The sequence below is a fragment of the Oncorhynchus gorbuscha genome, linkage group LG09, assembly GCF_021184085.1.
Source record: "Oncorhynchus gorbuscha isolate QuinsamMale2020 ecotype Even-year linkage group LG09, OgorEven_v1.0, whole genome shotgun sequence".
Lineage (NCBI taxonomy): Eukaryota > Metazoa > Chordata > Actinopteri > Salmoniformes > Salmonidae > Oncorhynchus > Oncorhynchus gorbuscha.
Genome location: NC_060181.1, coordinates 61,766,720 through 61,779,061, shown reverse-complemented (window position 1 = coordinate 61,779,061; position 12,342 = coordinate 61,766,720). Strand labels below are relative to the sequence as shown.

The window sequence follows — 12,342 nt, the reverse complement described above, 5'->3', positions numbered from 1 at the left end:
CGAGAACAGCTCAAATAAGCAAAGAGAAATGAAGGTCAGTCAATTTGGAAAATTTCAAGAACTTTTAAAGTTTCTTCAAGTGCAGTCACAAAAACCATCAAGCGCTGTTATGAAACTCGCTCTCATTGGGACCGCAATAGGAAAGGAAGACACAGAGTTACCTCTGCTGCAGAGGATTAGTTCATTCGAGTTACCAGCCTCAGAAATTGCAGCCCAAATAAATGCTTCACAGAATTCAAGTAACAGACACATTTCAACATCAACTGTTCAGAGGAGTCAATGTGAATCAGGCCTTCATGGTCAAATTCATGGTCAAAGGGACACCAATAATAGGAAGAGACTTGTTTGGGCCAAGAAACACGAGCAATGGACATTAGACCAGTGGAAATCTGTCCTTTGGTCTGATGAGTCCAAATTTGAGATTTTGGGTTCCAACTGCCGTGTCTTTGTGAGACACAGAGTAGGTGAATGGATGGTTCCCATCGTGAAGCATGGAGGAGGAGGTGTGATGGTGTTAGGGTGCTTTATGATTTATTTAGAATTCAAGGCACACTTAACCAGCATGTCTACCACAGCAGTCTGCAGTGATACACCATCCCATCTGGTTAGTCCCATCTGGGACTATCATTTGGTTTTTTTAACAGGACCATGACACAAAACACACCTCCAGGCTGTGTAAAGGCTATTTGACCAAGGAGAGTGATGGAGAGAGTGATGGAGTGTGGCATTAGATAACCTGGTCTCCATAATCACCTGACCTCAACCCAAATGAGATGGAAAAGCAGCCAAAAAGTGCTCAGCATATGTGGGAACTTGAAGACTGTTGTAAAAGCATTCCTCGTGAAGTTGGTTGAGAGAATGCTAAGAGTGTAGAAAGCTGTCATCAAGGCAAAGGGTGGCTACTTGTTAGAGTCTCAAATATATTTACATTTTTTTAACACTTTTTTTGGTTACTACATGATTCCATATGTGTTATTTCATAGTTTTGATGTCTTCTCTATTATTCTACATTATATAAAGTAGTACAAATAAAGAAAAACCTGGTAATGAGTTGGTGTGTCTAAACTTTTGAATGTATGTTTTGCCATTTGGAGCTCGTGTATTTAAAAAAAAAAGTTTTTACCTTTATTTAACTAGGTATCGTGGAATTGTAGTACTGTATATGATTTTGACTGCCTACATATCGTTTTATTATGATTCCTACTGCCTACATACATTTTTATTGAGTAGGTTGCAGAGTATGTTCTCAACATCTTTTTGACAATGTTTTCACTCTGTACTACATTGCTTACTGCTATGCATTTTTCCAGCACATTCTCCAATTTTACTGTAGCCTGTACTGAGCTCCTCTCCTTTGAATGTCCTTAAGTTGGCACTGCAGGAAACTGATTAATTGAATTTTTTTTTATGTTCAGTGGCTGTCCCTAGGCTTACAATGATTGAGGAGATAGTCCCTCTCTGTAGGAGAGGCAGTGATGTGTATACAAATAATATTTTTCATTTAACAGCTCTCCTCTCCAAAGTGCTACTGGAATTTCTCCTCTAAAACATAGAGCTTCGTTTGGTAGACAACTGATGGGTAAAGCACTTGATTAGGACTGCAAAAGACTTCTGTCAAAAACACTTTCTCCTCATTCCGATAATTCAGAACATTGAGGAATGGATCTGATAGGTTTTATATCCATCATTGGTCAACTAGGTTTTTGCTTCAGGTTATTTCTGATGACTAGACATGCTCATGATCAAATAGTACAACCTCAGGTGAGTTGTAAAAACACCCATAACTCTGTTGATATTCCCCTACCATTGACACGATAAATCACTTATGTGTTCAAGGACAATAGGGAAAAAGACCTGATAATCTCTCTAAAGTTTCAGTTTGGTAATTAGCGTCCAACCTTGAAGTGCGATACCCAGTCAAAAAAGTCACCATCTGTCAGTACAATGCTGCGTGGGCCTGTGTGATGTTGATGTGTTCGTAGCTCTCTGACTGTGTTTGTTTTGGCTGCAGGGACTTCTACTACATAACCATGCTGCGTGACCCCGTCTCCCGCTACCTGAGCGAGTGGAAGCACGTGCAGCGAGGTGCCACCTGGAAGACCTCCCTGCACATGTGTGACGGGCGCTCGCCCACACAGGACGAACTGCCCACCTGCTACAGCGGGGACGACTGGTCGGGCGTCACCCTAACCGAGTTCATGGACTGTCCGTCCAACCTGGCCAACAACCGACAGGTGCGCATGCTGGCCGACCTCAACCTGGTAGGCTGCTACAACCTGTCCTCCATGAACGAGAGCGATCGCAACCACATCCTGCTGGGCAGTGCCATGAACAACCTGAAGAACATGGCTTTCTACGGACTGACAGAGTTCCAGCGCAAGACGCAGTACCTGTTTGAGCGGACGTTCAGCCTGCGCTTCATCGCCGCCTTCACTCAGATCAACAGCACGCGCGCCGCCAACGTGGACCTGAGCGAGGCTGTGCGCCGTCGCATCGAGGAGCTCAACTATCTGGACGTGCAGCTGTACGAGTATGCCAAGGACCTGTTCCTCCAGCGCTTCCAATACACCCGCCAGCGCGAGCACCAGGCGGAGCGATTGAAGAGGCGTGAGGAGCGCCGATGGCTTCGGGAGCAGAGGGAGCAGAGCAGGGCCTCACTCCCCAGACGCCGGGGGTACGGGGGCGGAGGCGACCTGGCCACGACCACTGAAGACTACACCAGCCAGGTGGCCCGCTGGTGAGGTGTTATCCTGGCCACGCACACAGAGAGAGGTCACTGGTGATCACCTCCAGAATCATCTCACATGGTACTCTTTCTCTCTCTGCCTCTGTCCATCTCTCTCTATCGCTCTATCTTTTTCTGTCTACTATCTCTATCTTTATCTCTTTCTCAGCTTCAGTGTGATCCTAGCGCTCTGCTAAAGTTTCTTTCTGGTTATGAAACTGCCAAGTCTGTGAGTCAGTTTCACAGAAGCTCTGCCTTGGAGTGCCCTTTGGTGTCTTAAATCTTCAAATGGATGGTTTAATGTATTTATTTGTAATGAATTGTTTTGCTGCTCCTTTGCTTTCCTGCCTCTTAGTCATGGTTATTTATTATCATGTAGATTATGATAACTCTTTAAAGGCAGTAAATTAAGCTTAAAGAAGACACAATCAAAAGACGCTGCTAGCAAATACATTTTTATTGGGACTCAATGTCAAGGGGTGGATATCAATCAGTGTTTTTTTTGTTGCGACTGGCAGGAATATAGTAGTTCAACAGAAAACAATATAAATGTGCTGATTCTCGCATGTCATGTGTCCAGTCCATATTATATCTGAGAGACGTTTTGAGGATGGAGAGTTAATTCCAAAAGAAATGATGAGAGCCAAAAGTACGCCGACTTAGAAAATATTTGTCTTTGTTTACGTAGCTACTGTTTTCTTAACGGGACCTTGCAAATTGACAACTTCTCAGAAATAAGATAATGTATTTAGTTTCATTTTATCATGGCAGTTTCAATTATATTTACATTTCCCTCAAACAAATATAGTGTAGTTGTAGTCAGTCAAGATAATGTCAGATGTTTTGATTATGGTGCAAAAATGTTTTCTCGGGTGCAATATTCAGTAGCGTTTGTCTACATGCAACACCGTTCAAGTTTCAACTCAGAGGAACTGCTGTTTCTGTTCATCCACTATCTGTGTGTTGGAATGTGAAGTCAATCATAAACTCACAAAGAGAGGATTACCCTGAAGAAAACCCGCCTGATTTCTATTCTGCCCTGACCAGACTTAACACATTCAGCTTTCACATTACAAATGGAAAGAACTCCTCAAGGAAGATTTTTCAAAAATGTTAAGCTTGGATTGTGTAAGTAGTCTTCTCCAGAAGGTAAAGATAACCAGTAGGTAAATGCTCTAGGTGAGGACTGAGGAGCCAGGTCAGTGTGGTTGGTGTGTGGACTGACTGTCAATGAGGTGATCAGCATTCGGCCCTCGTGCTCACCCCGTCACACTCCGTGGTTTAACATGTTTGTGGAGCCCACGCCAACGGCTTTGTGGGCTGTGAGGGGGGTTCTAATGCTACCAGAATAACAGCCTGAGATGACACGGTAGCAGAATACAGTAGTTTCCTGTAGTAGGAAGGAGATGAAATGTACCACATCTAGTTTCATGTCTGATTGTCCCTCTCAAAACACAGGTAACTTCTGAATGAACATTAAACAAACTTGAAAGTATCAAACGAGATTCATCTAATTGTTATGGTTGAATTACTTACTGTGATGATGATGTCATGTTAGATTAAATAATGGATTTGCTATTCTGATCTGTTGTTCTGTTATGAACATTTCAACTCTCCAATGACAATATTTTTTTAAATAAAAATATGAATTTGCTGCTGCTTTCATTTTCACATTTATCCTGTGTTTACTTGATTTTTTCAGAAGATGTTGGTCTGTCTGATCACTGAGCACAGCTTTGGTGCATTAACCTTAACCGATGAGTGGAAGTTTTTGTTGTTTAAGTAAGTTTGTATCCAGTTAGTTGATTGACTGTAATGTAATAGTAACCATTATCACAGTTTGGGTTGGTATCCCTAATCCAGATTAGGCCTGCTCTTGGACTAGAAAACCTGCTAAATGGAAAAGCTCTATTGAAAATGATTTTTCATTCAGGAATATGCAGCATCTGTTTGCAGGAAACTGTTTTTTGTTTTTGTTATAAGTAATTGTTCAAGCTATACAACTATTGGAGTGTGTGTGCGTGCGTACCATTATTGTATATTGATCACAAGTTTGCCTGCAATTTCAGTGAGCCAACGCACCATGTTTATACATTGCCCCAGCATTTTCAAACCAACCACCAATTATTTTTTTGGGGGGGGGGGTGGAATGTGCTGTGAAGCAATCTCCCTGATGAAAAAACAGCTTATATTCATGCAGTTGTTATCTGCTCAAATTTACGGTAGTGTGATGTGTATATTGACGCAAAGTCTGAAAAGTCTGAAATGAATATTTCAAACCTATTATCCTTATCAGACCTCAGTGTAAATATAGCGGTGAAATCAAGCCTAAAAAGAGAATGTCACACTAGATATTGTACTGCCATCCCCACAGCCCTGTGAAATGCCATGTTGTGAAAGAGTGATTTGAATGAACTTCAACTGCCACTCAACTTAAGTGCACATCTTTGAAAAACAGGTAATCTTGCATTTATTTATTGCAAACAAGGGAGTTTGTCTAAAAGGAAAAAGGTTATAATACCATCACACGAGGGAGAACTTTCTACATTTATGTATCTGTATGTTCCTGTTCGAATTGTTGTGTATGAAAAGGACAGTCTTGATGCCATTTGATGTGTTATACTTTATCAGCAATGTTCTTGTCAGGTCTGCAAGGCTGGGTGAATACTACTTCAGATATTAGAAATAAATGCATTGAACAAACATGACCCTTTTCTGCCTGGAATCATTGGTATGAAGCCATAGACATTTGGAAGGTTATTCAACGACATTTAACCACATTCATGAGGTCTTGACCTTTAAAATGCAATACAAGCACTAGCTTCGTCCGCATTAGCAAACAGCCCAGATAAACACAGTCCCAGTCAGGTGACCAGGCGTCCAACATCTATCTTCATCAGTAGGTCATGCACTGTCGAAATTAAACTTGTTTACGTGAATGAATAGCATTGGTTGTGTTTGCAAGATGTTGGCCTGTATTTTCTCCACCAATATTTTCATAATCATGCATCACAATGAAGTGTGGTATAAAATGGATGTGTTTCACTTCATGTGTGTGTCTGTCTCCTGAGGATTACATTTCAATGAGATATATTATATGCATTGTAAAACACGAAAATTAGGCAGAAAGGAGAGGACCATTGAGAAGAACACTACTTGTTAAAGGAAATATTCAAGTTCCTTTCCTGTTGCTATAGTGAGATTATTACTAAGGGAGAAATAAGGGAACAAGGGAGAATCATTCAGAATGTTCTGGTCCAGAAATAGCAGTTTATATATACAGGTATATGCACTGTACAATCATCAGTCTCTTTCATTTGCTGTTATTCAGCAGTGACAAGGGATGGGAATATTGGTCTGCTTACAAGACACTGATTGGACTATTACCTGCCTAATACAAGCTTCTCTCTATGCAGGAAATTGCCCTGACTCTCAACATAGTGCAGTTAATAAGTTGAATGAATGAAGACTCATCTTCTTTCAAAAAGCTCATTCATTTTATTGCAAAAAAAAGTGGAACCACCAGACAGGAACCACCAGACAGACAGACAGACAGACAGACAGACTCTGCTGTCTAGTCTACTCCCGATAGATCCCGCTTATTTCCTCCTAGCTGTGGTATGAGGAAGGAAAATGACTCATACCCACAAACAAGGAGAATAGCTTCTCAGACAGGTAACATAACATGTACTGTATTATTTTATATGCTCCTGCTTTGTGGTACCAATCCTGCTGGGTTTGTTTGAGGAAGTTCAGATGTCTGGATTATTATTGTGTACAGACAGGCACCTTTAGTGAAATGTGAAATCACTGTTGATTTTTTTTACTGTTGGCTGATGTGAAGAAACAGTTGTCCACCTCCACAAACGGATCGTTACACTATCAGGATATAATGTCATGTAAAACCCATTGTCGTACATATATACTCTATTTCTTCCCTAAATAACTGATTATTATTATTCTATTGTGAAAGCTTTCTGAGCTTTTCTACTAATTGTGCCCCACTCGAGTGCCAGCCGTATGAAAGGAAAAGGTTCACATCTGTTCTAAGCAATCACCTGCAGCGAAGTCTGACATTCTTATTAAATCTATGACTCTATAGCTAGATCATAGATGACAGTGTTCTATCCTCGGTCCAATGTTTTGAGACAATATTTAAGTCCAACATTGTAAGTCTTCGCTGTTCTTAAATGTGATGTCCTGGTGCCTCGAGGGCAATTCAGAAAGATGATTGAGGATCTTATTAATGATGAATGTGTTTTGCATTTGATGAAGATGTTTTTCTTTCTGCTTGAGGTTTTGTATTTATATTTTGATGTGTGTATGTTCTGTAATTGATGTAATTCAGGGCTCATCTGTAAAAGAGACATTGGTCTCAGTATGACCCCCCTGATCAAATAAAGGTTCAATCAAATCAAATACAAGTCCAATATTTACTGACAGCGATTAACACGTTTAATTCTTAACATGATTATATGTTGTATGATTGTACAGCTTGTTATAATGCAATGTATTGTCAATTAAAGACTGACCCAGAAACCTAGCATTTCCCTACTGAATCCAGTCTACTCAAGATAAGAGCACCCTGCTGTGATTTATCTTGCACGGCAGTTGACAGAACCAGTTTTATGGCACAAACATTTCGACAATATCAGTAACGTTCAGAAACATGGTCACCCTAGAAAGACAGCACCTAATAAAGTTACTCAAAGGCGAGCAGTGCATTTGTAAGTTACTAAGTTAGTAAGTAGTAAAAAGGACATAGTTATTTTTGTCAACACCAAAAAATAGACTTCTGTGTTTTGAAATGAAGTAAATCAAGCATATGTATACAAAATGTTGTGTAGTATTTTGACTCAGCTCTTTAGCACGTTCGCCTGTGACATACTGTTTCTGCCTGGTTGGCCGATCACTGCCACCATGATGGGCCTCTTGGTCTTGAGAAACTGCGGTCTCCAGCGGAGGAGGCCAAGGACCGCCTGGTGGAACCTGTCTCCAGCCAGAGTGTACAGAGCCAGGTTGAAGAAGGTGTTGAGCCCTGCCAGGGGTCTGGAGATGGTGTAGGCTGCATTGACCCCTATCAGCAGCATACAGGGCAACGGCCTTTGGGCTTCCATCTGGGTGTACACCCGCAGGGCACGGAGGATGTGGAAGGGTGTGAAGCATAGCACAAACACAACCAGGATCAGCACAGTCATCCTGCGGGCACGCACCCTGTTCGGACGGCCCTCATGTGGCCCACCGGCCAGCTCACATGCAACACGGATGTAACTCAGGCACACCACCACTAGGGGGAGTAGGTAGCCCAGGACAGTGAGTAGCCAGCCATAGACCCACACCTCTTCTGGATCATTACTAGCAAAATCCAGGCATGACGTCATATTGTTCTCAGTCTTCTTCACAGTGATCATGTGGACCATGGGTATAATCTCCAACACAGATATGAACCACACAGCCAGGCAGGCGATCACACCCCAGCTCGTCCTCTGCACCTGGGCTGCCCTCAGCGGGTGGACCACGACCACATAGCGGAACACACTCAGGCAGGTGAGGAAGAGGATGCTGCCGTACAGGTTGAAGTGGAAGCTAAAGCGAACAATGCGACACATGGCCTCGCCCATGATCCAGTCGTCGTGGATGTAGTAGTGGACCAGAAAGGGCAGACACAGAACATACAGGAGGTCTGCCAAGGCAAGGTTCACCATGATGATGCTGCTGCTCTTCCATGGGCGCAGCCTGACCAAGTAGATGATGATTGAGGTGATGTTACCCACAAGCCCCACTACAAATATGATCCCATACATGATCGGAAGGTAGGATCTCTTTATGTAGTCATCCACTGGAAAACATTCAGGAGTCTTATTATCCCTGTCTTCGCTAGCCATGGTTGTGTTGTGTGAGCCAACAAAATGTCCTAAGACAAACACAAGTGGAGATTTCTCATGCTTTTACAATAAAAATCATAGAAAGAAATAGAGAATCATAGAAAGAAATTGGATGAGGAAAATGCGTCTGTTCTTACTATTAGCTGCAATGCTGTTCCAGTATGTGTGTGTCACTTCTGAATTTCCTGATTCTTCAGGCAGCAGTCAGTTTGAACAGCATCCCAGAGCCCTCCCCCAAAGAATGTGTAGCGCGCCCATTAGTTCTTCAGCAGAATGCATTAGGTGTCCTTGCAGCTTTAAAGGTATCAAAGATCTACTCTAACTAAGCCCACAAGAATCAGTAGTAGTGATTTAGACAGTACAGTTGTGATTTGACACAATGGTTAGATTACTTGAGATTTGTGGGTTTAAATAGAAAGTAGAGAATTATACCGTTACAACCTCATTGAGGGTGATTTTAGGATACACATTAAACCAAATTGTGCAACATCTTACTTTGACATGTTTTATGTAAATCATTGTGATTAACTGCATTTGTTGTTTTTAAGAATTCCCTGATCCCACATACCTGGAAGATGTGTCACCCCTGTCTGCTTGACTGAGGACACAAACAGCAGACATACCTTCACCTCTAAGTTATTGTTCAACTAAGAATGATCACATAGAATGTCCTTTCATTTCCTTATTAGACAGCCTGGTCTCATAGACTAGACATAATATTGTAAACATAATCCGGGAGAATCAAATTAGATGGCTACTTACGGCAAAAACAATATAAGGTGGATGGTTGGGCGTACAACGCGAATGTCTAGCAACCCCAATGGTTGGGAGAATCTCATCACGGACAACTTCAGCATTTTAGCTAATCGGCAACTTTTCAACTACTTACTACTTTTTAGCTACTTTGCAACTACTCAACATGCTAGCCAGCCCTTCCCCTAACCTTAACCTGAACCCTTTTAGCTAATCCTTCCCCTGTACAACATTAACGTCTAGTATCCCAAAGGTTGCGAGTTCAAATCTCATTACGGACAACTTTAGCAACTTTTCAACTACTTACTACTTTTTTTAGCTACTTTACAACTACTTAGTATATTAGCTAACCCTTCTCATAACATTAACCCTTTTAGCTAACCCTTCCCCAACCCTAGCCTTAGCCCTTTTAGTTAGCCCTAACCCTAACCTTAACCCTTTAACCTAACCCTAAGCCCTAGCCTAGCTAACATTAGTCACCAAGCCAGCTAACTAGAATTCGTAACATATTGTACGTTTTTCAAATTCGTAACATATAATATGAATTGTAATTTTTAACACCATACGAAACGGAATACATACCATACGAAACATATCATACTAAATGGAGTGTCTCGTATTCACATACATAATAATATGACATTTTCTGAGACCAGGTTGCAGCCACCGAATAGGCCTACCACAGAGGGGAAATACTATTTTCATGCCACTTTGATACCGAAGTGACTTAGCGAAAATGCTCTCCTAACCTGCTACAAAAATCACTTTGTATCGAAGTGGCGTGAAAAGAGTGTGCACACCACAGAAAGCCAACAGTTGTCCGGTGAATCCTCCCTTCATGCAAAAGGAATAGTGATAGGACATTTCAATGCATTTGATAATAGAAAATAAAAAAACATTCCATGGTGATAATGAATGATTCTTTGATGATGGTCGAGTTGATCATGTAGTCCTGAAAAACAGACAGGAGGAGCATGACATCTAGAGGATATATACTGAAATTGCATCTGTTTGCAATATGATTGATACATTATTATGAAGATATTTTGATATTTCAAATACACTGAGCCAAAATAGATTTGATTTTGTTTTTCATTTTCAGTCAAGCTATTAAGTCATCCCAACCCATTTTTGTAAAAATGTCAGTGCCTTATGTTCTGGCAAGAATAAATAATATTGCAGAATTGCATCTACATGTGATGCATGGGTTAAATTCTAAAGTAATCGTTGACTAGATTTGCTGCAGTTTTTAAACATATAACTTCACATTGCAAGTACAACAAATACAGAATATTGTTGTGATTATTAAAGTGGTCCTTTTTTAAACCACTAGATGGTGCCTAATATCAGAAACTGATTCTGAAGAGAGCAGAAAAGTAATGTAATTGTATTGTAAGTTGATGGAATTAATATTATATTAAAACCTGATAGTATAATACATATTTTTTCCTCGCATCTGAGCAGTATCAAACAATATAAGATACTGTAGGCAATGAAGACTGGGAAGTTTATATCACAGGCAATGACTGCAGTAGGCAGATGTATGAAGTGATGTTTATGGCTGTGCTGACAGGCACCGACAAGTGTAGGAGGGACCTGGGCGCTAGACAGCCATCCCTTTCACAGTGACCTTCTGCCCACCTTCAGATCGGCTCAGGATAAATCAGAAGGTCTGATGCAAATGCTGGAGAGATAGTGTTGTCCTCTATTCCTATTTCTATGCACAGTACTTCTTCCTTCATCTCTAGCAGTCTACTGTATGTATCTCACTCTTAGTCTTTCACACATTATCTCACACACACAGAAGAAAACAAAATCACACAAACACAAAGAGACACACAGGTTTGAATAGACTTCGTAGGACCTTACCCTTTTATCCAGTAATCTCGTCTCAGAGTTGTATTGCTTGAATTTCTTGGATCTTATTGATTTGAACACATCAACTGTGAACATTTTCAGCAATTGAACAAAGAGATAATGGTTAAGGTCAAAGAAATCCAGCACAACCATGACTTCTGTTGAATAAAGAATGCCTCAAGGTTGCTGCTATACTTCGATACAAACATCTCCAGGGTGTGTAGCGTAAGCTACTATCAAACTAGGACTGTGACAAGCATTTCGCTACATCCGCAATTACACCTGCTAAAAATGTGTACGTGACCAATACAATTTGATTTGATGATAGAAAAAGGCATTACCTCAATTATCAGTCATTCAAAAAGATGGTATAATTTGTTTTTATTGTTTGAACATTTAATGACAAATAATTGGTTGATTTTCCACAATGTTTTATCTTGTAAATTAGCTTGAAAATGCCAACGTAGCACACTAAGGAAGGATTATTCCATTTGATGCCCCAACAAGTCCAAAGAATAACCCAAGGGTGGCTGTTTCCACTCTCATGCTTCCATATCTCAGTCTGTTTGACTGTGACATTTCTCCAGTCTAGAAGGGAGCAAGGTTGTGACCTTTCCGCATACAGCTCTGATGTCTCTGCTTCATTCTTTTTGAAGGGGATAGTCAATATGACAAGATCAAAGATTGGACCTCTCCTGTGAGTCAATATTTAATCTCACAACTGTATCAAATGAATGTGACATCTGAATCTAGAGTTTAATAAAGGCACTAGGATGGAATGAATGGAAAGTCATAGTGCTAGAGGTTTCATAAATAATTTAGCCTGCTACTTTCTATAGCAAATAAACATACAAACCATCACACAAAAATACATATATTGTCTTTTGATGTTGGCTGTGACCAAATGCTGCTGTTGATCAAGTTAATTAATAAACCATCAATAAACGTTTTAATTATCACTGAAACACTGTATAGATGTTTGATCAGTCCCCTTGGTAATTCCAAGTCTCCTCCCAGACCAATTAGCAGAGAAAGAACCACATGAGCACTGTGCCTCATCCAAAACTAGAACTCTCTTCATTAGACTATGCTTCCCTATCAACTATACGGTAATAGATGCTG

General features: G+C 40.7%; 2 protein-coding genes across 2 annotated transcripts in view; one reads left to right on the top strand and one right to left on the bottom strand.

Annotated features, from left to right (window-relative positions):
* Positions 1-5,860, top strand: part of hs6st3b (heparan sulfate 6-O-sulfotransferase 3b) — a 112,107-nt gene extending 106,247 nt beyond the window's left edge. The window contains exon 2 of the mRNA XM_046363050.1: positions 2,012-5,860. Within this exon, the coding sequence (XP_046219006.1) occupies positions 2,012-2,741 (730 nt within the window). The 3' untranslated portion in view covers positions 2,742-5,860. The remainder of the gene's footprint in view (positions 1-2,011) is intronic.
* A 215-nt stretch (positions 5,861-6,075) lies between these two features.
* LOC124043907 (2-oxoglutarate receptor 1) lies at positions 6,076-9,597 on the bottom strand. Its single transcript, XM_046363051.1, has 2 exons — positions 8,748-9,597; positions 6,076-8,639 (listed from the first exon to the last, which is right to left on the bottom strand). Exon 2 carries the CDS (start codon positions 8,608-8,610, stop codon positions 7,582-7,584), a length of 1,029 nt encoding a protein of 342 aa, XP_046219007.1. The 5' UTR covers positions 8,611-8,639; positions 8,748-9,597; the 3' UTR covers positions 6,076-7,581.
* Between the last annotated feature and the right edge of the window lie 2,745 nt (positions 9,598-12,342).

What these genes read in the sequence shown, in the direction of transcription:
- LOC124043907 (XM_046363051.1), bottom strand. Translation starts at nt 8,610, where the DNA reads ATGGCTAGCGAAGACAGGGATAATAAGACTCCTGAATGTTTTCCAGTG.